General features: G+C 41.6%; 2 protein-coding genes across 2 annotated transcripts; both read left to right on the forward strand.

The window, feature by feature from the left end:
- Positions 1-6,492: 6,492 nt before the first annotated feature.
- rbm7 (RNA binding motif protein 7) lies at positions 6,493-13,057 on the forward strand. The gene is made up of 5 exons (XM_073492678.1): positions 6,493-6,704; positions 7,012-7,174; positions 8,857-8,932; positions 11,763-11,856; positions 12,048-13,057. The coding sequence occupies exons 1-5, from the start codon at positions 6,612-6,614 to the stop codon at positions 12,405-12,407; spliced, it is 786 nt and encodes a 261-aa protein (XP_073348779.1). The 5' UTR covers positions 6,493-6,611; the 3' UTR covers positions 12,408-13,057.
- Positions 13,058-16,492: 3,435 nt separating this feature from the next.
- barx2 (BARX homeobox 2) lies at positions 16,493-26,538 on the forward strand. Its single transcript, XM_073493762.1, has 4 exons — positions 16,493-16,679; positions 22,247-22,550; positions 25,736-25,820; positions 26,254-26,538. Exons 1-4 carry the CDS (start codon positions 16,493-16,495, stop codon positions 26,536-26,538), a joined length of 861 nt encoding a protein of 286 aa, XP_073349863.1.
- The last annotated feature ends 855 nt before the right edge of the window (positions 26,539-27,393 follow it).

The raw sequence follows: 27,393 nt of genomic DNA on the forward strand, positions 1-27,393 counted from the left end.
TGTGTTATCTCGTCTTAATTTCCTTATAAAACCCATTCCAGTTCCTGTGTAATTTCCTCAATATACTGACATTACAGATGTTGGTCTGACCGACTGCAGGGTTCTTCATCCAGCGGGCGTAATTACATCACTGATGGCAGCAGGATTGCCAGCCTGAACTCCAGTGCAAATTAGAGAAAGACTTCTAATCTGGAGCTTTTGCATGTAAAGTAAATATTTGCATCACAAGGAGCTGGCGTAGCATCCTCTGATCAGCTGATTAACATAGTGATGAGAATCTTCAAAGGGAAAACTTTCTTCTTCGGGGGGTTGCGCTCGGAGTTATAGGTTATGAGCAGCAATATTGACTGTCTCTGAGGGCATGTTCTGCTCAGCCGCAGGAATATGGGACACTCCACTGTTGATTATAATGAAGTGGGGGAAAAGGCAAAAAGCTTACTTTTGAAAGAGGGGGGGAAAAAAAGAGAGAAGCAGTCTCTTTCTGACAGAGCTCATTATCTTCTCTGAAGGTGTTGGAGGCTTTAAAAAGCAGCGGCGGCGGCAGCAGCAGAGAGGACTGGAGAGGAGAGGAGTTGGAGATGGAACATCCAGAGAGGCTGGAGACTGGTGATGTGATAAGCTTTATACAGTTGGGATCCATTTCTTAATTATTCCTCTAGGACAGTCATTTCCCCTCTATTCCCTGGCTATAAAACACCCTCCATATGGCACCTTTGGCAAAGGGCGTCATTCTGCTCCTCAACAGGCAGGCATCAGGGGTGAGGCCGGCCATCTGAAATGTGCTGACACCACACTTTTTGGAACAGTTAGCTCTGTAGAGTTAATGGGATGAGTGGGGTTAGGGGATTAGTTAATAAGAAAGAAATGTCCCTTATTCTTTTTATAGCAACAGATGCTCCTTCTCATGCTCTAAATCATATAGTGTAAGTTAATATTAGTCATCAGACACCCTCTTTGGCAGGAACTATGGAATAAGGGGTTACTGAGTGGAGTGATGGAAAAGGAAAAAGGGTTTTGGATGCCCTGCCGCAGTCCCTTTTGTGGTGTGGGGCCGATGCCAGACACCCCCCTCTCTCTCTCTCTCTTTCTGATACTGCTACTCAGCACTGCAGTACTGTAGCAACAGGATGGATCTCTCCCTTAATGTGTGTGTGTGTGTGTGTGTGAGAGAGAGAGAGAGAGAGAGAGAGAGAGAGAGAGAGAGAGGGAGACAAAGCACAAGAGGGGAGCCAGAGAAAATGAAAATTAAGTCACAGCATGTCAGGGCGGCGGCAACATGCGGCGCAGATATTGAGATAACAAGCATGTTGCACACGGCAGAGAAAACAAAGCAGCTCGGACGCCCCTCAGAAGATTTTTGCATCCATTTGTTTCAGGAGGGTGCTGAGATGGGGGTGGCGTGCTGCCAGTGATGAGCTCTTGTCTGTGTGTGTGTGTGTGTGTGTGTGTGTGTGTGTGTGTGTGTGTGTGTGTGTGTGTGTGTGTGTGTGCGTGTGTGTGAGAGAGAGAGAGAGTCACTTCATCAGATGTGTCTTACAAAGTGAGGACAGAACATTTCCCTGAAGTCCTGCACTTAATATTTGAAGCAAACCTGCAGAAATTGATTGATTGAAAATGATTATTATTCTGCCGGGGAAAGGATGAGTAATGCTTAACTTGGATGTGCGGCTGAGTGCGCGCACTGTAGCTTTTCTCCTGCTGCATTGTACTCTGCCTTTTTTGCTGTAATCTAAGAATCTATCTGACTCACCTGGTTACATACAGGATTATAACAGCTCAACTCAGCATAGTACAGCACATTACTATTGTTAGAGAGACATACTGTATGCAATATGCATATGCCTTTAACTCAACAATCTGAAAGCCAGCCTGCATGCATAGTCCGAAGTCCTGAATAATAAATGACATCCGCCACAAAAGTGGTTCTCCTGCTCTGTTGAATTAAGTATGATTGATCCACATATTGCCACTGAAACTACAGGAGGCACTCACTATCAATTGAGTCCATCCTATAGTTGCACAGGAGGTGTAAAATAAGATTGCGAATAGCTGGGGGTTGATGCAGGATAAGCACTGAGTAGCACTTATAAAGGGTACAGGCCATTAAACCGTGCACTGGATGCATTGAATGGGAAGCAGCTCTGTGACATCACGCCGCCAAAGAGCGATGGCTTAATTAAACTTTCATCCGACAAATATTCATGTGCGTTTAATGATCCCGAATCACTTCATTCCACATGAATTATGAATATTAATGAACAGGAGAGAAAGGCAGCGGGAGTTTGTGTTGTGTATACGTTGGAGCCTAAAGCAAGGGTGGATGCTGGTGAAGGAGAAGGATGTGTCGAACCACCAGTCAATCACTTGACAGCAAACCCTGCAGGCCAGAGGTCATTATTGGAAGTGAGCATGCAGTGTGTGTGTGTGTGTGTATGTGTGTGTGTGTGGTCTCATTATAGTAACCTTGTGTGGAAGCACAAAACCGCCATAAGATGTCACCCAGATCTGACCAGAGCAGCGGTGGCTGGTGGTGGCCTATTTCTGGGGTCCTGCCCTGTCACTTGAACGCTCGCCGGCTACCATCTTGCCCTTGAGCGTTGCTCCCATTTTCCTTCCCCTCCTCTATTAATTAAAACAATGTGGCCAAGTCTCATGTGCAGACATCCCAAAAAAAAAAACTAAAAAAACCCTCAGTCATAAAAACAGAAACCGATGCACTAATGACATCAGGCGTAGGATGTGATGTGTTTTCGAGCTAAAGTGCGTACCGCTGTTTCATATTTAGCTTCAAAATGGTTTCTGTAATTGCTATAAATTAGCACAATGGTTTTCTGCTTGAGCACTTCTTGTTTCCAGACAGATTAAAAGGCATAACAGTGCTCTGCTTGTTAATGTCTTGGATCATAAAGTGAAAGTCAGGCAATTCTGAGAGTTTCTACAGTACATTAAACTCGAACAGCTCAATGCACATGTGCCATGTAAAATAATGAGCGCTCAGAAATATATAGATATTTTAGCGTCATATGATGCGAACCGATGATCAATTAGAATTCAACGTGGGATCTTTTCAGTCAACCACACACGATGAATGTCATGATGTCACTGATACACAAAATACTCAATGTTCTCATACGTGATGCATGAACAACAGCGAAGACCTTGTGTTATCTAAAAACTCCTCATGAGTTCCAATGATTGGAGATGTAAATCTGCTAAATCCTCGACTTAAACTTTACAATAGAAATACTCTTGAAAATAGTCCCAAGGACGGCAATATCACCTCCATAACAAGCCATTTGGAACCCTTTAATGTTGTGAGAAACCTGAAAGTGGGCTACAGGCTAAAAGAGAAACATGAAAAGAGGATATTCCTATGACAATCGAATCCAATTCCCTTCTCCGCATTAAAGAAGAAAAAAAGAAACTCTTAAATTCAGTGTTTTTCCCTTCAGCAGTGCATAGCAACCGCCTGGCATCCCCACAGAGATGAAGCCCCACAAACGCAACGCTGACATAACCAGTATCACTGGATCAATGCTGCCATCTACTGCTACTTTTCAGACTCATCAGCTTCAGCTCAGCTTCCATCACAGTATTTAGAGTAATGAATGAAGTGTTTTTTGTTAAGGGATTTACTTGATTAGATTAGAACTGAAAAGAAAAATGACTTTATTTATTAACAAAGCAAAAAAGTACATTGTTTTGTATTCAGTCAGTTCAGTAATGAGGGTTTTTACAGATCCAGCACGTTTATCCCTTTCCCCCCCATTTCCACAAGGTATACTCTGTCCGAGGGAACAGCACTTTCATAGTGCTCTTCTGAATTCCTTCCAATGGTTATAAAAAAGGGAGGAGGAAATACATCAGGGAGATGTATGGGGTAATGGCAATGTAGGGACCCAAAATAGATGCAAGGGCTTTAGTCATCAAATAGTATACTGCACAGGTGTGGTTTTATGGTTTAGGCTTTTTTTTACTGCTTCCATTGCAACCTTGCACCATTTTAAATCATAAGCATTTTGTGGGAAAGCGCCAATACATCCCGTACATCCAATACGTCAAGTGTTAACAGCTATGCACAACAGCAAGGGTCCCACAAGAGATGATGACAGCCAAGATTTTTGGTGTTAAATTGCAGTGTTTATTGCCACGTGAGTAATATAAGTGATGGAAACAGCAGCACCTTGCGTTGAATAAATATTAAATGTCGCAGAGATTGCAAGGTGTGGATTATTTTATAATGGATGTAGCATGCAATCCACTCTGATCTTTCGTAAAATTAGAATGAAAAGTAGAAGGAGCACAGTCTTCAGATTCTCGCCCATGTGCCAGCTCTGCCTCTCTTACTTGAACTTTACTCGGCCAGAATCTGTGAGGATGTTTCCCAGGCATGAAGGGGAAAATCATTACAGCTTAAATTGATCTAATTAATATGGAGGACGGACACAGAGGCCCATCTGATTAAGGTGGAAGTCGAGCCTCTCGCGCCGCTCGCCTTGACCTCCACACTCAATGATGTTGCCGGCAACAGGAGCACTTGGTTCCAGGCGCTTGAGTCACCGACCCAATCACAGTGAGCCACAGGGTGAGGGGGAAAAAAAGAAAACCTTATCTGTGTGCAACAGCCAGACAGTCTAAGAAACTGAATATGCCACAGAAGGGAAGAAGAAGACTGACTTTATATTAGCAAAGGTATAAGGTAGGAAATTGGTTGAAAGTATGGGTCGCATAAAAAAAAAGGACATTGAAACATTAAAAAGTAATGAAAAAGAATGAAAACTATGCAGTCCAAGGAACAGGTGAAAGTGCAGTGTGTGCAGGAAACCCTCTGTGGGGGTTGTTTTACTTACGTCTTAAAGCAATACTGCAAGTAATTGAAGCTGTTTTCTTTCACAGTGGGCATTTTAAACATGTCACTGCAGGAAAAGCACTGGTTTGAATAACAAAGTGAATGGCTGAAAATCATTTAGCTGTTGCAGCTTCATGGTCCTGGTGCTGTTCACGCTGGTTCACTGTCACGGCCTACTGAGATACATGAATGGATCGGAACCATCTGTAATGTTATTAGTAACACCTGTGCTGTTCCTGCTATGACAAATCAAAATGTCTGCTGTGCAAAGGGCATTTTGTGTCCGAGACAGCAGCCTGTGTTACTCAGAAAATCACTCTTCTTTAACAAGGACTGGTTGTCTTTTGGCAAGTCCTATGAAGTGATTTGTAACTCAGGCAATTTGAACTGTTAAACTTGAGCTTGAACATCAACTACAAATACTGTGTAGGTCTGACATTTAAGAGACATTCTCCCACTCTTGAACACATTTAGGTGCATGGACACATCTAACAAACCATGGGATTCATTGTCTTTCTCAGGAAAGAAATACAGAGAAATGTAAAAAAAACAGGCAAAGTGAGTCATGTACATGTAGCCTGAAGAACGGAAGGGATTTAGTGAATTAATTAATTTGTTAATCCGCAGAAAATTAATCTGCAAAAACTTTTAATTTAAGAAAAAAGAAAATTAAAAAATCCAGACACTTTCCTCTTTGTCATATCTTTGTGCATGTTTTAGACTGTTAGTCAAAACCAACAGACAAAAGAAGAGTTTGAAGATGTCAGATTGGATGTCGAGAAATTGGCAATTTCTCGACATTTTATAAACAATTACTTGATTCATCTAAACAAAATCGATATGTGATTAATAATTTAATAATCATTTGCACACATACAGACCTAATTATACAAATTATAAGTTACCATTAAGAAAGTGTAGTTGTACAGGTAAAGGTAATACTCGTTTTCAGCTTTTTTTTGTCACCATATATACAATATATCATGTGTTATAACAAATGACAAATTCTAAAAGCAAAGGTAGAAAATCTGCAGCATAGAGTAATGTACTATTATGAAAATGGATTATAATACCTTATTTTTATGGTAATGAAGTGCCACAAACATGGGAGATAATGAATGACATAATTAATCATAATTACAACACTTTGAATTATATAGAATGAATGTGACTGGTCAGTTTTTTTCTGCCTATGAAGACATGAACATCATTAATAACACAATAATCATTAATTTAAATACCTTAGTTGTTGCATTGATTTACCTATTGTTCACGCATTAGGACATGCATAACATACTGTTATTTACTGTACATTCCTGATAGTTCATGAAATATGACATGGATGAATTAATTTGGCTTCGTGGTAGGCCTAATTCATGTGGTTTATTACCACAGGGTGGCGAAGGCATAACCCGCCCTCCTCTGCCTCTGATTGGCTAGTATTTATTGCGTTCGTTGGTTGGGTTGGTCAGATTTAGGCATCAGGAGCGACATTGGTTAGAGTTAGGGTGACAACATCAGATTAAGCCAATCAGAGGCAGAGTAGGGCGGGTCATGCCTTCGCCATCTAGTAAAAAACTATCGCATTATGTGTCGTAAAGTAGCCGCCGTTCGCTACGACGGAAGCCAAAGTGTTACGGCATTTCACTTTACGACGATCTAGGCCTTCCGTTTAAATTTCGCAGAGCGCTTAATTACGCTATACGCTAGCATCCACACACCGCCCGGAGAGTGCCAGTATCCGCCTGTCTGCTCAGGTACAATGGGAATAGAGGATGAAACGGACCGGACGCTCTTCATAAGAAATCTGGACTCGAGAGTGACGGAGGAGCTGCTGTTCGAGCTGTTTGTACAGGTGCTGTTGTTGCTAGCGTTAGCTCTAGCTAGCAAATGTCAAGTGTATGGATAGCATAACATAATGCTAACAAATAGAAAGCATGACAGAGTAAAACATGGACATAAAATGTTAAGTCTTGAAGTGCTAGGCTTATTTTGCAATACGTGTGGCTCCTTTTCATATGTTATGTTAACGCTAACGCTGTGGACAGTTCCAACGGATGTTATTGATTCATGAACAGCAGCTAGCATTAGCTTTAGCTAGTTGTTGTTTGGGTAGCTAGCGGCGTCGTTAGCATTAATTGTTTTTGGGGTTTTTTTTGCAGGCAGGACCTCTCATCAAAACTAAAATTCCTAAAGACGCGGATGGGAAACAGAAAACATTTGGTTTCGCCGTTTACAAACATGAGGTGTCCGCGCCGTACGCCGTGCAGCTACTCAACGGGACATCGCTCCATGGGAGAACTCTTCATGTGCAGTTCAGATCAGGTGAGGTGACTTTATGAATTAGTTAGGAGGAGAATCTGAATACTTTCTCCACCGCTGATGTTTAATACATTTCCGAGTTGCTGCTAGGTTTTCGATCCATGCAGTCGGCGGGCTGCCATCTTTGTTTTGATACGGAGACGGGACAGGATCGTAACATAATGTGTTTATAATGATCCGGCTTACAGGAATAACTCAATATAAATTTACATGTTAATTATTTTACCCCACAAGTCGAAAATAGCTGTTAACGTGATCTCAAAGTGTCCCAGAAACTATAACAATGCTTGCTTGTAACCCCATTGACTTTCTGTCTGAAATACTGCATCCTTTGATTAGCTAAACAGCACAAATGCACAGTGACACCATGTATGTAACTGAAACATGTATGTATGGACAAGATTAACCAATAATAGGATCTAAAATTAAGGATTTTCCTGATTATTGGAATCAGTGTTTCTTTTTTAAATATAATTGCAGGTAAATTTATTAGAAAAAATGCCCCACTTTGGCTCTGATATAGTACATTTACCAATTAAATGTAGTAAATAAAAATAACAATATTTGCCTCTACAATATAGTGGAAAAATAAAAGGGCAGAAAATTGAAATACCCAAGTAAAGTACAAGTACCTCAAATGTATACTTAGGTACACTACTTTAGTAAATTTACTACAACTTTTATTTTTCCAGCATTGAAGACTATTGAGTTTTGATTGGTAAAGATCCGTAGAACTTTCTTCATGCAACTGTGATTTCTATTTTTAAATGCACTGCTCAAAATTGGTGAGGGATATTGGGATATTTTATTGTTTCACGTGATTGCTTATTCTGTGACAAATCAGAATTTTTATTTTGTATTTTGTGAATATTTTTGGTCCCCAGAAATAATGCCACACATTTAATTTGCTTTTTATTGCATATTCATGCACATGCATATATGCACCCATATCCCAATGGCCCTAACAAATTTTCAGTAGTGTATTCTTCAAAAAGAGCAGTACAGTTTCCTTTTTTTATGTACTGTTGCCAGTTTTACACTTTATACAATAGAAATAAAATAGCCCCCTCAAGTCATTTATTAATAAAGCTAATAGCAAGTAGGAAATACATATGTCACCAAAAAAGAGCACTGTACTGTAATTTATTATTGTTACTATTGTTATTATTATGCAATAATACTAATAATTTTTTAAAAAGCAAAATGATAATGATGTGTATGTGAGTTCACCCTGCTATGTAGAGAGTCTGTTTGTTTTTTTCCCCCCTCATGTACCAAATTGGTTCAATCCAGTTCACAATCACAAAACGAAAAAACGGTCTTTACCGCCAATCCCCACACAGCCAAATGAAATGAGGAAATTAAGTCTAAATTTGCAGCCTCTGTATTCACAGGTATACTCAGAGCACCGTTAGTCAGTCAGGTTTGCAGCTTGGGCCTTAGCTCCGTCAAGAGGTTGCAGACAATATTTTACAAAACAATTCTTACAAAATGTAACTGTTATTAAATACAGTGCTGCTTGTTTCTACAGCATAGATTTGATAGTCCCTGTGTTTATTTTTGTGATTATGTATCACAGTATGACACACAAAGCACATCATGGTCATACTTATTTTTAAGCTGTATTGTTTTGTCCTTTTAATAATACCTAATACCCTGTGTTCTGTTCGTTTTCCCCATCATAGGTAGCAGTCATAGCAGCAGTCCAGGGAACTCGCAGAATTCAAGTCCTGTAAATACCCCAAATCCCCATGGCCAAAGGTAAGAGTGTCCCATGAACAGTTTTATGAGTAGAATTCCAGCAGCTTCTGGCTCTTCTCTACCTCTCGGCCTCAACTTGGATAGACCTTTGTGTCTCTCTAGCTTTGCAGATACAACAATTACCATGATGGTTCTGGGCTACATTTTAAGCGGGTGGCATTTTGAGCTTACCTGTATGCATACATCGCACATGTGTCATGTAGAGATGCACCAATTAATCAGCCAGTGACTGGAATCGGCCACTCTAAGCATATTCTGCCATCAGTGTCAGATATACCCAGTTTGTACCAAATAAATTGTGCTTTTAAATTGAGGATAAAATAACAGTAAGGAGGTTCCATTGTTTGAGCCAGAGCAGCCTAGTTTTAACTCTGCGCACATGTCACAGACTCCTTCCCTGTTTACCTTTCAATGAGAGTCCTGGATATCAGTATACATGGTGTAAATGCTTATCAGGGGACTTAGATTTACATAGACCATTTCACAAACAGGCCGCTCAATAAAATGGATTAGGGTACAACATGTTGGATAAAGTGGGATATACGGCAATTAGTTTTCAGTTGGATTTTATTTCTAAAAAAATTATACATTTTAAAAAATTATCTTAATTTGTTTAGTTTTTTAATCGTCTATTTTTTTTTACAGTCATACAATTTAATTTTCCATTTAAAAACTTGCAGAAAAGTTTGTGAATGCTTTCAATTACTGCAGTTTTAAGTATAAATTAATGATAATTTTTTCTTCATAAGCCTGAAGGTCACCTTTTGAAATGTTTTTGCCAAACACCTCTTGAATCTGCATTATTTTCCCCTGCAAATAATCGTGTTACTGTAATAAGAGATTTAACAAATGCATCACTAATTTTTTGGGCTGTGAATGCAGCCTTCTGGTAACACGGTTAATAATTTGGAGTTTTTAATTGATACCAGGCTCTCTGTGTGCGTTGAATATGTTCCTGCTTCCTCCTTATTGAATATTACTTGCTGCTGTTGGCAGTACCCTGTGCACAAAAATTGGAGCACTGGCAAAAGATGTTGCATGAAATGGGATTGGACTGGTCTGTATTTACACATACAGAAGACTCTGTGCAATCCTTTCCATGTTGCATGCCAAATTTCATGCCCCAGTGCATGTTCAGGGCATTTACTGGAAAAGTTAAAAGTATTGGCCTTAGAGTTAAATTAGACAGTATCAGACTAATGTAATATAGTTGTGCATTTTGTGTTGGTTAAATTATGTCCTGTTGTACTACTAGAGTGGAGAGAAACTTAGCTTTTAGAGTATTTTTTGGAAAACAACATATTAGCAAGCTCTCTTATGAGGAATGATCTGATTTTGTTTTGCATGTTCATGTATCACAAAGAGCAGTCAGTGAGCTAGCGTGTGGAGGAGGTTGGTTGTTCATGATGTAGCCTATTGAAACCAACACAGTACAGATTGTCATCACACCAACCAGGTGCACTTACAGGCTTTTACGAAACTACGGCATAAGTAGTCTGACATTAAATAGTAGAGGTCGCAACACAATCACAGGAGGGACGCAATACCAGAAAGTGTGTGTGTCTCTCTCTCTCACATGTTGGGTTTTCAGCAGATAGCGAGTGACAGAGTGAGTGGAGATTGCCCACTAGTTATTGGATGGCAGCATTTTTTCAGACAAATAAAAAAAAAAAAAATTAAAATTGATTACCAAATAGACTTGGGTGACTGTGAATATGCCTGGGCAGCCTACCCAAGTTAAGTCTGTGTGGAAAACATTGTAAATTGATGATGATTGGCGAACATGATGATGAAAATTGGGTTTGTGTGACTGAGACTGTTCTGTATCAAGACATAATCTTTCAAGAATCCATTTATTTTCCTCCTCACTCCTAAACCCCTCTGTGCTGTTGTCTTTGTCACCGTCACTAATTTCCACTGTTGGCTTTGGGACAGTTCAGTTGTGTCTTTCTTTTTACCTGACATGAAGCATCTTCACTGCAGCAGCATTTGCCTGGTGGGAAAAACAAGCCAAAGGTTCGATAATGAACACTGAAATCAACATTAATTGTGTATAAATCCAGGCCCTTGGAACTGGATCAGTCAGACTTGGCTTCCCATCTCTGCTGATAGACTTGTTCATCAGATATTCAGTAGCAGATTTTGGCACACACCCTCTTAAAAAATTAAGTTCCGTCGCTTGGTTTTTCCAACAACAGCAGGGTACAGCGAACGCAACAATTATTTTCGTGGTCGATGCAGCGCTTCTAATGTCTAGTTGATGTGACTAGATGGATGAATTATGTGTTACTAATTCATGTTGTTTGGCTCGGTACTAATTGCTTTTGGCTTCAGGTCTGACTTCTATTTGCAGGTTGTTGTTGTGGTTATCAGAGGGATGTGCTGTGCTTGAAATGCTAAGATGTCTATAAGCCCAGGTTTTTCTTTTTTTCTAATTACAGCAACATTTAATAGTGGGTCTTATGTGATGATTATTGTGTAGCTGGATCATGCATCATAAAAAAATTTGGCACCACTGAAGTCTGGGTGTGTTTCAGTAATGACATCTGTATTAGTGTTTCTTCTGGCTTGTACAGTTTTATGTTTGCCTTTTTATTCTTCCAGTGGATTTCTTAAAAAAAATTGAAATGCAAGAGAGGTGAAATAAGATCAAAGAATGAATTAAAACATGAACTGAAAATGATCTGAATAACAATCAAAACTGTTGTCCAGCATGGATTTTATGGTATTCATTATGTGGAATATGCACCTGATGTTATGTGGACATGTTGCTCTTGCCGTTTTGTTATGAGGAGAAAATATTTGACAGCGGTTTCCTTTCCTCTAACAGGACCCCAATCCAGTTCAGTTCCCCACCGTATACTCCTCCGCCCCAGATGCAGCGGTCCTATTCATCTCCTGATAATCTGCAGAAGCATGCCATGGTAACCTTTTTTTTTTTTTTGTATACATTTATAATGACCCTGGACTGCACAGTCTTGAATTTAGTCTCTATTTAAAGTGTGATTCTTGGACACAAATTAATAAATGTGTACACTGTGTAGTTGAAATAGCAGTAGAGACATGTTTTTTTAGCTCCAATCATTCTGTTGTCTGTCTTTTACTTCATCCGTAGATGAACAACATGATGTGGCAGCTCCACATGCAGCAGCTTGAGCAGTTGAATGGCGGTCTCTCCACGCCTCTGCAGAGGCAGGCGTCCGCAGGTGGAAATTCTGGCAGAGGGGGCTCAAGGCAACAGAGTAACGCCCCGTATCGACATCAGCCGTCCCAGATACACAGCGGTGGCAGAAATCAGCGCTACGCGGAGGAGCCGGGTTCCAACCGTCATCAGCAACACGGCCACAGCCGGGACAACTATCACCACCAGAACGACAGGAGCGGCAACCGCCACCACAGCAGCAGAGGCGGAAGCAGACACCATGACGAAAGGGGTGGCAGCCGTGGCTACCAAGATACTAGGTGGCGGCGGTAAAGAGACACGTAAAAAGGATTTCTGCAAAGACTTCAACTCTTCACAAATATATGGACAGCTTCCTAAAAATGATCATGAAATTATGTTCACAAACTCACATGTATACTCAGGTTGTTTGTACATGATTCTACCAGTTTGAAGATTTAATAACTTATGCCTTAGAGCCATTTTTGTTTACTTTTAAGGCGTTTTTAAATTTGTACACTTCTTTCATGTGAGCTTTTCCTCACAGATGTCGCAAAAATTTTGAGGGGAACAATTGTATTGTCACAAGAGCAAGGGGGGGAAAAAAAATCAGACGTGACTGATCGTCATTTTGGAAGACGAAGAAGAAAAAAACACGTATTTAAAAGAAGAAAAAAAAAGGTTTAGGATATTGGCCAGCTTTTATGTTATGCAAATGGTATTTAAATGGTGCTCCAAGAACTTTAAAATTCTTCAGGTACTTTGCAAAAAAAGAACAAATTTTCCAGCGAAAGATTCCACCAGCACCAGTTTTACTGCGACAGGGCACCACCCTTTCTTAATGTTTGATCTGTTGACCTTGCTCTTTGTAAAAATGGGCTTTATTTTATTTTTTTATTCTGAGTCTGTAAGACAAACTGTTTTAAAATGAACATTTTCATTACTATAAAGCTCCTTTGATTTGATTGCTGCGTTGTCTTTCATCTGACCACAATACGAATGCTTGGCTCTTGGCTGCTCACCATGAATGCTATTTACAGCTCTTTGTGTATGTGACTAAGTGAGCTATTGTATGTTGATGCTACATGCCATTATACATGCACACGCGGCCTCATCTGCACCTATAAATGGCCTACGTGTAACTAATAGGCTTGTGCAGTGGGTTATGAAGTAATCTACAGGTGGCGCCACATGCATCCTTTTATTGAATCAATTAAGATGTTAAATATAACCGAGCCACATGATCAGCTCCTACATTTGACCTTTCTATTTCGGATGCTTTCAAGTCTTTACATGGATTTGACACCCACCCTGTTCACTTTACAGCATGCAATTATGTTTGGGGGTTTATTTCTTGTTCACCGGGGTTGAACACAGATATCTGGTTCTTTTATGAGAAGAGTCTTAGCACCAATTAATAATGGCACAGGTTTCTGTTAATTTACAGATGGATTGGGGGGGAAGGTAGAATCTGTTGTCCCATCCCAGAATTAGCAGCACTTTGATCCTTAACATCTCATGTTGCTATCTGCCTCCCAGCATCGATGCCTCAGTGTCTGTGATCAGGCTTGCTTACAACAAAGTGATGATCAAATCCCTTAATGTCCGTGCCGAGGTCATAATCTACCCTTCCGAAAGTGCTTATGCCACTAACAGCGCTGTATCGACAACTATATCCCTAATAAACCTCCCAGTGTCCAAAAGTGGAGGTGCATTTGCACCCTGCGCACTAAGCTCTGTGTCTTGCCTGTAATCTGCCTCGTGTCAGATTGCATCCTGATGCTCCCAAATCGCTCTAATAGAGAGTATCCTCTGTTCGGTGTCGGTACTAGGAAGGCCCTTATTACGCTTCTGGCTGTGGCATAACTCTTTTAATTGGTTGATCTGCCTGGCGTCGCCAGCCCTGGAGCAGGCGGATTAGAGAGGCCGCTCAGTAGCCGCTGCTGTGTGGACTTATATAGAAGCGTGTCTCCTGAAATGATCCACTTCCAAACACCCAGAGACCCTCCCTTTCCAGCAGCCCCGCGACGCAAACCACAAGTGTCAAGATGCCTGCAGCCGTGATTCCTCGGATCCTGGCACCGCGGCGGGTTGTTGGGTTCATCGGTGCCGCAGCAGCCCCGACGCGCAGGCCTATCACTCACTGGGGACAGTGTTTTCATGCGATCACAAGTTCTTTAAAATAGGTGAAAATATATTCTCATATTTAACACTTGATTCAGAATAATTAAAAAATAATAATTACAGTGCAGATGTTTAGTTTTTAAAAAGTTTTTGAAATGTGCGTTTAAAAGATTTTGGGGTTTTTAAATTTAAAATCGTTTTTTTTCTCTGCAGCCAAAGATAAAAAAAAAAATACATAAAAAAAGTGCTCCACAGTTGTTCTCGTCCCCCCTCCCCTCTTTGATCAAGCCATCAGACCTCTGTAAAGAAGCTTTCCCATGCACAGCTCCCACATTTCCTCCTCCATAATCCTCCGGTCTTTGAACGCGGCGGCTTCCATTTATTTCCACTTCTCGTGATGATGATCACCCTACTCCTCTTCCTCCTCCTCCTCCTCCTCCTCCTCCTCCCCTTCACCAGGACACAGATACATAAAACTAACCTGCACCGAGTTTCCCCCACAGTGATCATTCTTCTTATTATTATTAGTTTAATTAAAACACTGTGACTGATACATACAGAGAAAAACGGAGCCTACAGAAACGTGTTGCCTGTCTGAAAAGAGAAAAGAACACTGTAAACACCGTTAAAGGGCTGATCTGTAGTAAAATAAAATAATGGAAAATGCGCAACAGGTCTCAGTGAGGGAGAAGCATGCGCAGAGCCTGTCAGAGGAATTGAAAGTGACGGTATGTGAGCTGTTAACATTAATGTCGTGGCCGAAACTGATACTACATTTTTTTCCTGTTTGGTCTGACTTTCAAAATAATAGGCCCGCTCTTCTGAAAACAGATTGTCGTTGAACCAAACTTTAGTTTGTGCCAAACCAGAACTTGGAGAAGGAATCAGACGCGTTGTTGCCTTTTATTTCGCCGGAAATTGAATTGAGAGATGTTACTCAGACAGTTACTCTTTTATTCGGCGTACCTTCATGTACTGCCATGTGCACGCAGTTGTTTATTAATAATAATGTACTGCGTCAGTTGCTTTGGCAAGACAGCAAAGTCTGAGTGGCCTCTAACCGCAGCCTGCTTTCTGCTTTATAAGTATTTATTATGGCGTCCTCTTTGTTCAAGAATTATCCTGTTTAGTTTAATTAGCCTATTATTTTTATTGTTATTATTATTATTATTATTATTATTATTATTATTATTATTATTATTATTATTATATGGTACTCATAATATTTTTACAACTCAAACAATTCGCAAAAATTAACTTTGCAAAGAAATTCAAACTGTTAGTCATGTAGGCTGACTGCTGCTTAACTGTTATCCAATAACTCAAAAATTGTTATGGATGTTTCGACGTTCAACACAGGACGCAAACCCCTTACATAGCTTATACGTGTTTAAATAGGAAAGAAAGAAAGAAAGAACGAAAGAAAGAAAGAAAGAAAGAAAGAAAGAAAGAAGGAAAGACAAAAATAAATTATTATTTACTCCTCGTTACTTTTGAGTCGAGTTGCGCATACTTAGTCTCAAGCAAACTCAGAATAAAAATGAGCTATAAGTAAAGCTGACAAAGAAAAAAGTTCTACACAGATCCATCAACAGCTAAATGAATAAACTGCTCATTTAAATGAAACGTTTGGGGCGGAGACGTGGCGCAGTGTTGGTCAAAAACAAATAAATGAATAAGACAGAGGTGTTTTGGTCTTCTGTCGGTGTTGATTAAATTCGTTTTTGTTCTGAAAATATGACCTATTTCTGACGAACAGCTCAACTTGTAGAGTCGTTTTACCAAATTGTGAAACTATTAAAGGTATCATAGGGAGAATGAAGTTTTTCGGTGTTTGGGAGGTGGCCATGTGTATGTACAGTACATGAGTGTGTGTATGTGCGTGCGTGTGTGTGTGTGTGTGTGTGTGTGTGTGTGTGTGTGTGTGTGTGTGTGTGTGTGTGTGTGTGTGTGTGTGTGAGAGAGAGAGAGAGAGAGAGATGGAGCTGCAGAGATGTGTTCAGGGATGGTTTATATAGCAGTGGGTGTGAGCGCACGTCGCACTCACTTCATTACCACTGTGGAGCTCCGCGCAGCTCAAGTTTGAAGGCTGCTGATCTTCACCGCGACACTTCAGGGAAATCCTAAAGCTGCATTTCGAAAAGACCAAACAATGACTTATTTAAACGCATGAACTCCAGTTGTCGCCTTTTTCTCCACGCGGCCAAACCTGCAAAACCCTAAAACATCAGTGAAGTTGTTCAGCGAAGGCAGCGCACGGCGCACAGGGACAGATCATGCACTGTCAAGCCGAGCTGAGGCTCTCTTCCCCCGGGCAGCTGAAGGCTGCCAGGCGGCGCTACAAGACTTTCATGATAGACGAGATCCTCTCCAAGGAGACTTGTGATTATTTTGAGAAACTTTCTCTCTACTCGGTGTGCCCTTCGCTCATTGTGCGACCGAAGCCTCTCCATTCGTGTTCGGGTAAGAGAAGTTTGTTTTCTTCTTTTCTTCTTGTCAAATTCATGACTAGAATTAAACTTTAATAAAGAAACTAACTGGGAAAAAGTGACTCCAAGGTAATTAGATTGGTGAGAAAATGAGAAGATGTTAATTGGAGGATTCTGGCACTTTTACGCATGAGATCAATTTCATTATTAATATAGTTTTTTATTTGAATTTGGGGGGGGAAAGTGGCAGGTTTAAATGGTGCATGGATCAGGAAAAGTGGGTTTACAGCAAATGGTTTGCGTGTGGTCGGTTATGCTGGTTTAATGACATTTGTCTGGTGCCACAAAGTTGAATTCATTTATTTTTAAACTCATAATTCCCATACAAGCGGGCAAAAAATGAAATATTGATATTTGCTACGATGACAACGCCTCCTTAATTTATCATCTTTGTCACTCACACGTGTAGGTTTTTGTCAGATGCTTATTATAACAATTACTAATCACAATTAATTTGTGCACCCTTCCCTCTGAAAGTTGCAGCGCCGACTTCACATTCCTCAGTTTAAACATGATAAATCGCCTCAGCCGAGTGTTAAGCGTTGAAAATCAAAGACATGCGACTCAGTGAGTGATTGTCAGTGGTGCATCGGGGCTTTTTGATGAATGACTGCACTGATAAAGTCGCTGTAGCTGCACATAAAAGTCGACGGAGAGGCAGCGTGACAGATAAAAGAGGCACAGTCGAGTCTCACTCCAGAAGCCCCTGGTTGCTGAGCTGTAGCCTTTATTCCATCAGGTATCATTGACTTTGATGAATACTGGTGTTCTGCTTAACCAATGGCTTTCTTTAATGAGCTTCTGCTGGACTTTTGCAAATGGGAGGATTGCTGATATGACACAAGCTGTAAAGCAAGGCTCTGCACGTAAACCTTTCATTCCTCATTCCACCCTGTTAACAATGAATTTTCCTGTGCACTCTGATTTCTCTTGGAAATACGGAGCAGAAACTGACAAACAACTGATCCCTTTGAATCGTAATCACATTCCTCCCAATTTTTACAAGTCCAGGAAGTGCTTTTTCTCATTTCCCTTTCAGTTAATTGTCAGAATTACATAAATCTCTACAAGATAGATAGACTGATAGCCCTTTAAGGTGTGTCTCTTACCTGCTGCAAATAAATAGTATGACAAATCTCTGCTGGCACGGCCCACATTGTCTTGTCAAAACAAACCATCCTGACTGATTCTTAATTGTAATTCCAGATGAATCCAAACAACTCAAATGCTACTGCACACTCTAGTAACCATTAGGATAATTGCTCCAAAGTCTGAAATAATAGCCGCTGCAATTTGATGATGACAGGGGCGGCTGGATAAAAATAGGGAAAGCGATTCCCTCATCCCTCTGATATGGATTGGTGCGCGCTATGACTGGCACCCCTCTGTTCGGTTGGATAGAGTAACCCACCCTGCATATCAGAACACTGTGCCCACCACTTATTTGTAGCTGCGGGGGTGTGAGACACAGTATATTCCCCAACATCAATGGCTTTTAGTGCTTGATATAGAAGCTGGCAGGCTTACAGGTCCTGGGCCAAAGAGAGGCGGCTGGCCCCTGCATGGCCCCTTAACACTGAAAGTTGACTTCTTCATTCTGCAAAGGAAGGGCTGCTGTAACCTCCTGCTGCCAGCGGAGGCCGCTGAGAGACAGTGATGCCAATAATGTTGCCAGCAAGAGCTGATAACAAATTCATCTTTATTGTTGATCACAGACAATACCAACATGATCTTCCCCTCTGCATTTTGTCAGGACACTTTTATTCAGCTGAAATGAAACAAAGACAATCATTCTGTGCAGTAAAAGCGGCTGATACACGTGGAGCTAATTCCCTGTCAGAGCAGAGAGAGTGAGCCCTGACCCGGCGCTGAACAGTGAACGACGTAATGGCAGCCTACAATATTTCATTTGGAGTCCCATCTCTCAGCGGGACCCAGGGCAGGGCTTTTAGCGGTGGTTTCTGGAAGAGGTGAGAGAGATTAAGATCAACTGTGGTGTAATCTCACCTGACAGCATGATGAAAAATAAAAACAAAAAAACAAAAAAGGCAGGAGTGTGTGCAGCCTGAGGGCCACTGCATACTGGTTTGTTATTGGCTGGGGACTTAGAGAAGAAATCCAAGTGAGCAAAAGGGTTTTCATCCCATCTTAAACTCTAATCCGCTGCAGACAATAAAGTCTCCTATTAAGCATAAAGCTGGCTTGAGAAGGTTGATGCCATGTCAACACACAGAGGCTAGTATGCACACACACACACACACACACACACAAAGAAAAAAATGTGCACACATCTTCCATCTTCTGTTGAGGATAATGTTTGACAAGCTGTCATCTCCCCGTCATTTTTGCACAGCCACTGCCATCACATTTGTCTATCTCGACAGGGGATCAGTGATAAATCAGTTCTAAAAGTAGTTTATGCTACAGGCTGATTTCATCTGAGTGGATCGGCTTTCAGATTAAACAGTTAGCGCTCATGTTTAATGTAACACCCTTTGCTTGTCAGTGTGCCTGGGAAAAGGCTGTGACAATTAAACTCAACAAGATGCTCTCGACAACTTCTTCCTATCATTCGTTGAGAACTGGTATTAAAGTTGCTCCAATCCGTCATGCCCTGAAGATGAGTGATTCCAATTAAAGCAGTGAGTTCGAACAGATAAAGAAGCTGTGTGGCCTGTTGCCCTTCCCACCCTGACTATGTTTGATCTGTGTTGGCAGGGCAAGGCCAAACAAACCAAAACCATTTAATTGAAAAGCTTCCTAGCTGTCACCACAGTGTGTACCGCAAATGTACGACAGTGCATGTACAGTATACTTATCATATCTGAGCAGTGAATCACCCATTTCAACATCCCATTGACAAAAAAGAGTGAGAGAATTAGTGTAGATGAAAGTTAGCAGGCACTGTGAAAAGGACTTGATTAAAGAGGTCTTATTATGCTAATTTTGAGGTTCATACTTCTATTTGGGGGTCCTAGTAGAATAGGTTTACATACTTCAATTTTCAAAAAACACATTTTTTTTCTCATATGGTGCATTGCTGCAGCAGCCCTTTACACACTGTGTCTTGAACGCTCCGTTTTAGCTACAGAGTGAGACATCTCGCCTGTGTTCAATCTTTGGTGAGAGTTGCACATGCGCATTACGTAACGGGCAGGATGTAGCCAATCAGAGGCAGAGTAGGGTGGGTCATGCCGAGCAAGGTAGTGTGATCTAAAATAACGCCGCTACAGCAGTAGCAACTGTATGTCTGTTGACTGACTGGAGTGTATGTATTTTATAATAAATATATAAAAATATATATTTATATAACGCCTGTTACACAGTGACACACATAAGTTATGGTAGTAAAGGCCCGACTCCAAACCAGACATTTCAGGCGATGCAGGAGCAGTGTTTTCTGCGGGAGAGAGTAACTCCCTTTGGGCTTTTTTACTTTGAAGACCTTTTACATGTACAAAAATGCTACATAACACAATAAAGGACAAAACCCCAAAAAACATAATATGACCTCTTTAAAACATGGTTAATTTATCAATAATTCTGTCTTATTAACTACTTGATCGATAGTTGTTGGTATCAAAAGGAATGCTGAACAAACAGCTCTTCTTGATCTATTCTTAGCAGGTATGACTTCTGTAATGGTTACCATAAGCACTTGTGCAAGTCCCCACATTCCGACTGTGATTATCAAGAGTATCAGTGTGCTGCTGCTGCGCGGGGCCGCGCTGCTCTCCTGCAGCTACTCAAACAGTTTATTTGTAGACTATTGACAGGACACTGGCACTTGTCAACAACATGTCAGAGAGGCGGCTTCGCTGTCAGTGGAAAGTCACCACAAGGGCTGACATTTCCTTCTCTCTCTCTCACTCTCTTTCTTTCTTTCTTTCTTTCTCGCGCTGCCTCTGAGGGGACCGTCCGGAGACAACTTCAAGCTCTCTGATGACAAGAGATTTCCTGACTGAGATGTTTTTTTCCCCCATTCAGAATGACATGAGTGACACTCTGCGTTCACTTTTGAATCGTAATTCGATAAACATGAAAATCAGATGATTCATCTGCCAGAAAATCTAACATTTATACAGATCTGACTACAAAAAGAAAAACTGGGAGCAGCTGAAATAGAAAGGTATTAATTGAGAGAGAGAGAGAGAGAGCATGTAGCCAGAGGAAAAAAAAGGTCTTCTTGTCTAGACCTGTTGCAATAGCAGCAATCTCACGTTGGAGGATTAGTGATGACCTCAGCACCTTAGCATGATGTCATGATGAGCCCAAGGCAGTGTCTCGTGTATGTGTTTCTGTGTGTATGTGTGTGTAGAGCGACTGTACCTACCTGTATATGGACTTATGTGCAGCGCTTACGCTCCTCGCGCTCGACTTACATCCAGTAGTGAGGTTTACCGTGGGTTTGTGCACATTGTACATGTGTAAGCGTCTGAATGCACGTCTTATCACACTGTAAGACTAGAAAAGTAGACAGTGCCTGCTCCACCTTCTTTGTGAGCATTCATCCTCCTCCTCTTCTTTGTCACATTTGTACTTAAATCCATTTTCTCCCCCCCTTAAGGTCAAAAGAAAATGGAACAGAAAACAATCAAGCAGCAGCAATAAAAAAATGAAAGCCAGCGTTTGATTTTATGTCTCCTTCAGGTCTTGTTTGTACGTGTGTGTCCAGGTGTCTAGGTTGTCTGTCGAAGTCGACGAGGAGATTAGGGAGACAGCTCTACCACAGACAGACCAGGAACACACATGTTGTGTGCTGGCCTGTTTGACAACCTCACATATTCTCTTCCCCGTCACAGCCTCATATCTCCCTCCATATCTTCCACCTCTACTCCCATAATCCCCTTGGTGTCCTTTCTGCTGCCTCCTTATCAGCCAGTGCATTACAGCCTGCGCTGTGCTCAGTCGGCTTGTAAATTTTGGTTTTATATTTGAGGATTTTTCTGGCGGATATCACATTCACTTTGGTTGACCCACCACATCCTCTCGCCAACCTCTTTTCGCTCAGACATCGGCTCCAGACAAGTGTTACTTTTTATTGATTCTGGCGTCTTGCTGCTTCTGTCTGCTCTGATAAAGAGCGAAAAAAATGTGTGTGTGAGTGTGTAACTGCACACATTTGCAAGAGAGGGTGAAAAGTTTATTAGCTGAACAGTGTTTGATTTAGTTATTTGGGGTTTTATTACAGCTCATTCTGCGTCTGCATGTGTGTCTCTACATGTACATCATGCTCACTGTGTGCATGTGGTTCTGAGTTGGGAGGCCAGTTAGTATTTAACAACCCCTGAAAAATAATCATTCATTTGAAGGGTTCAGAGGAGCGGTGTAAAACACAGTCTGCGTCATTGGGATCACAGCCCTCTACATGGAGAAGGTCAAAAGCAAAACACTTTTCACAGCAAACACCGGGCAATTAAAAATGAACCTGTCTAAGCAATTACAAGCGGTCGATAATGGTACAACCAAAGTGACAGAGAGGCTCACTAAAAACTCACAATGTTCCTTCTGTCATGTTATGTTCTGTCTCTGCTCCTCCAGGCTCCTCGTCGCTGCGTGCCTACCCTCTCCTCTCGGTGATCACGCGGCAGCCGCCCCACGTCCCCCAGGTGTCATCTCCGGGCGTCGTCCCCTCGCACCTGCCCCTGCTCTCCCCGCAGCATCAGCGAGGCTCCGAGCCCTCGCCCAGCCAGACGCCCCTCAGCATCAGCAGCGAGTCGGAGACGGAGCGCAGCACGCCCCGCCTGAAGAAGCCGCGCCGCAGCCGCACCATCTTCACCGAGCTGCAGCTCATGGGCCTGGAGAAGAAGTTCCAGAAGCAGAAGTACCTGTCCACGCCTGATAGGTCAGTGCAGTTGAGAAACACACATCTGATTGGATGGGTTTAGGTCCACTGGGATTGCAGTAAAAGTCTGTTCCACCAACACATTGAGCAACGCAGTCGGGAGAATAGATGTTGGCAATGCAGGTTTCTGCAAACCAGGAATTTGTTGAAACTTGACATTTCTTCATGTTGCAACTTTTCACCTTATGTTCAGGCACAAAAGCTCTGGAAGAGTTTAAGATTAGGAAAAGATTATGTTTTGGCTTACATGTTGCCACAACATGGTTGTAAATTGTCCCAACATCTCATCAATAATACCCAGTTTTGTTCCCTCAAACACATCTGGAAAAAAGTTGTTTTCCTGTTTCAAATGTTGAAACACCTTCTTGAACAGTGGTCTCTGGCTTGGCTGCCTCTTTGCCCAGCTGCAAACATAAAATGACAACATTTTATTCTCGCAAGTCGGCTGCACTGAGCGCAGAAACAGCACCATATAAAAGCACATACATAAAAAAAGGTATAAAAATGCCTGTGCTAACATGATTTTGTGACTTAGTTACATAAAAGAAAGAAAACCACTGATGTGTTAAACGTAAAAGTCATCTACTGTAGAGTCAAATATGCATCACTCAACTGTGACACTTTGATAACCTGCATGCCTGGCATAGAGCGCATTTTGAAAGTACAGTACATGCACACACACACATACATACACACGGGCGCATGCACACACACTCACAAAGCCACAACTGCAATTATCAAGCAGTGGTTAACCTAACATCATAATTTTTGATTTATCCTGTGGGGAACGTCTCATGTAATGTGAATTTGTCGAAGCCAGAGCATTACCTCAGCGTTTCTAGTTGAGACAAGAATAACGTTTTTTAACCCTGAGCGCTCCAACAGCAAAAAAGAAAGAAAGAAAAAAAAAATCCCTGACAAAGAAACACTGCCTTATTCAAGAAAACAGGGACGGTGGCCAACACAAGCAAACAGAAAATGTAATACATTGATTTACTGCCAATCATTTCACACATGTGCAGGTGTATATAAAGGACATTTTGCTGTCCACAATGAGATGAAGTAATCTACATGTTAATATCTGTCTTAAGTTCCATTCTCTGGGTCATTTTTAGGACCTTACGTGAGGTTAGACTATATTTTCCAGTTTTATTGTGCGGCTCGCTCTCACATTTGGCCTGCGGGCTACTTTTCCATTATAACCCCACTCGATATATTGAGCCATACTGTTGTTAAAGAGCTTTTCTTCGCATGCACAGCAGGAATCGCAAACTACTTGTGAACTATTGCATCAAGTGCAGATTAGATGTCTGTGCACTCTCCCCCTGTTAGCCATCTTTTAAATCAGTGGTGATAAAAATAGATACACAAAAAAAATGTTTTCATGTACAGCATGTTCTAGCATTTATAAATGCAAAAGTTCTACACTTTCCACACACACGTCTCAAACATTGTGTATGTATCTGCTACCACATCTAATCTGAAAAGACATTAGCATATTTGAAATGAACCAGATTTACTTGTCATTCCATTTACATCCCATCCGTGGGGAAAACTCCCACGATGCATTATTAAATATTTCACATCTTGGCTCGCCCGGAGCCGTTGGAAAGGCGCCATGCCTCATCTTGAAGCAGAAGCCCCGAGGCTGAGCACAACTCAGTGATCAAAACCAACCACCCTTATGGATCGCTGTGCCAAAATACTGCGTCCTGTCAAAATATCTGATTCTGACACTGTGTTGAAAATTAATTAAATACCCAGCTGGCGGTAAAAACATCAACAGAGAAAATCCCCCCTTTAAAGCTCCACATCAAAGGTGTGGCGTGCTCCCCACTTTGGTTTGTTTTGATCCAAAGATAACTTTACTTTTACTCCCTTTTCTTGGCGTGGAACCTCTGCGGTCTTGAATTGAGACTATGTGTGGCGGTGGTAGGGAGCCCAAACCAAAAGTATTCCTAAAAATTATTTATATCATAGAGCAATAATGATTTTATGCAGCTTCCAATTATAATAATTAGTGCCTTAATACTCCTCGATGTCATCATCATCATTACTGCTAAAAACCTTTCAGTTACACCCAAGATTACCTTGTGAAAGGTATGAGAATGGAACAAAATGGCGGCCGAGTAGCCCGGAGGGAGTAACTTGAATAATGCCTCTATCGCTGTAAATGTGTGGTTTCCCTCCATTGAGAGCTAATGACCATAAATAAGGGGGTGTTTTCCTTTTTCTGCAATTACTTTTCCTTGCCTGCAGTTGTTGAGCCACAGACTGGGGCATGTATGATGGTGAAGTCTGATAGACAGTTTGATTGCGTCTATGTCTGGTGTTTTTTTAAAGTTCAAACACACACACACACACACACACACATACACACAAAACCACACACAGCCTTTTATGCAAGGTATAAGGTTATGTAGACAATCCCATGAATCTCAGGGGTTTGTCGTCGCTCTGCTTTTTAGATTCTGCTCACGCCTTTTCGTCGTCTCGGCTTCCACTTTCACCATCAAATGAAAGTCGGTTCCTTTCACTGGGGGCCGGTGGGGGTGAGAACCCCTTTCGTCTGCCTGTTAAAGACTTTGAGAGGAGTTAGGGAAGAGGAAATCACATTTAAAAAACCCAGATAACCGCTCCTTCTCCTTCACAAATGGATGCCTTGTTCACTTTATCTGTCCCTTCCTGAGATATCACGTTACGCACCGACCAATAGCCCTATTAGTCATGGATCAACACATGTGGTGGATGCATTCTGAATTTTTCTCCAACTGCCCAAATCGTCCTGCTACAAGTGCTGTGATTAGATTACCGATGTCGGTACAGATGTTTCAAACAGTGTTTCCTGAGCTGCAGGTGCACAGTGTTAAAGTCCCAGTACCAGCAAATCAGCTTTGATGTGAGATTCAAAGACAGAGTTAAGAGTATGAGAGAGGTCTTATACTGCACTTAAGTGCGCAATTTCCGGCAACCTCTAGGCGTATATATTTTGTGGAAAGATAAAAACGTCAATTAGTGTCAAGATTCTTATCATTTTCTTTATTTTCCTGTCAGTGGGAGAAAAAAAATAACTGATTCTGTCTGGTGCTTTGGGAAAAAAATGATGAAAGTCATTTTGAAAGCATGTGAATGACATGGTCTCTGCCCATCTAATGTGCAGCCTCATTTTGCTTGTGATTTTACAGGTTAGACCTGGCTCAGTCACTTGGACTCACACAGCTCCAGGTGAAGACATGGTACCAGAACAGGCGTATGAAGTGGAAGAAAATGGTAAGAGACAGTAGCACAGTAAATGTCTGAGAACGATGATTTTTAAAATGACAAACCTTTCCTGTCATCAAGTAGAATTTTTCATCCAAATGTCCGGCTTTGATTTTACTGCTAACGTACTGTTTCATGTAATGTTGGTTTGTGCTATAATAGCAAGATAAGCTAATGGTAGGCAGCAGCAGGAAAAAAAAAGAAAAGGTGTGGTGTGAGCTGTGACCGATGATGACGGCAGCGAGAGCAAACACTTTTGTAGAAGGGTCAACAACTCGGAGAACAAAAAAGGCCTGAAATCGTTAAAGATGAATGAGTGCACGAGGGGCAGCCAGTGGCAATATGTCTTCTCTTAATTACTATAATAGCAAGCCCTGCTTTCGTCTGCTGCTGCCATTTATTACCAGGCGAGTCCTCTAAGATCACCTGTGTGTTATTCTAGGTGCTCAAAGGAGGTCACGAGGCCCCGACTAAGCCCAAGGGAAGACCCAAGAAGAACTCCATCCCCACCACGGAGGAAATCGAGGCTGAAGAGCGACGGATGAAGGTGGAGGCGGAGGAGAGGATGAAGAGGGGGGCAGAGAAAGCAGCGCTGGTTCACGCAGGAGAGGCGTCACAGCTTGAGCCGCAAGATCTCAGTTCAGAAACTCACAATGGAGCCGCGGCAGCGATGGAGGGGTCTGAGCGGGAGCTCCTGATGCAGTCAGAGACACGCGCAGCCAGCTAAGCGTGAACGAAACAGCCAAAGACTTAAGCCAACCTGAAAACAAATAGTGCCTCAGGATCACTGTAAAAAGCCTGTGTGGTGTTTAGAGCCATTTGCTTTGAGAGTTTGACTGGAACATATTGGTGGCATCCAAATGTTACCTAATGTAGCCTTTTTTTGTTTTGTGTATTGGAAAATGTACCATACAAAGAGCTAAAATGCATAGATTGTACTGGTTGAAATGTGGCCTTTAAAAACTGTATTTGAGCAGGTCTCTGCTATAAGGAGTGTATGTCTGTCAAACCCAAGCAGGTAAAGCATTACAACCACGAAAGATCACTCACACACACACACACACACACACACACTGATCCTCTAAGCTGCCTCACATAATGCCGTGCCAAAATATCAAAGTTTGCCTTACTGTAGTGTCTCTGTGTTTCTATGTATTATAAATCCCTTCACTGCCAAAAACTGTAAGATTAAATGGCTACAGTGCCTTGTCGGTCTCAGAGGAAAGCTTTTAAAGTGTTGATGAGATAACTATCAAATACGAGTATATTTTTTACCGTGATCTTTGATTACAAGTGCCGTTTTTTGGAGACAGAGTTGTAAAGATTAGAAAGGAACACCTCTATGTTTAGATTGGAGTTCTTCTACAGCTTTAAAGGTCCAGTCTGTGGGATTTAGTGGCATCTAGCAACTGAACACCCCTCACCTTGCCCTTATGGTGGCTGCTAAAAAAGAAATTTAAACTGCAAAAGGCCCTCTCTAGAGCCAGTGTTTGGTTTGTCCATTCTGGGCTACTGTAGAAACATGGCTGACTCTGTGGAAGAGGACTCACTCCCTTTGTAGATATAAAAGGCTCCTTCTAAG

Source organism: Pagrus major, chromosome 2 (genome assembly GCF_040436345.1).
Source record: "Pagrus major chromosome 2, Pma_NU_1.0".
Taxonomy (NCBI): Eukaryota; Metazoa; Chordata; class Actinopteri; order Spariformes; family Sparidae; genus Pagrus; species Pagrus major.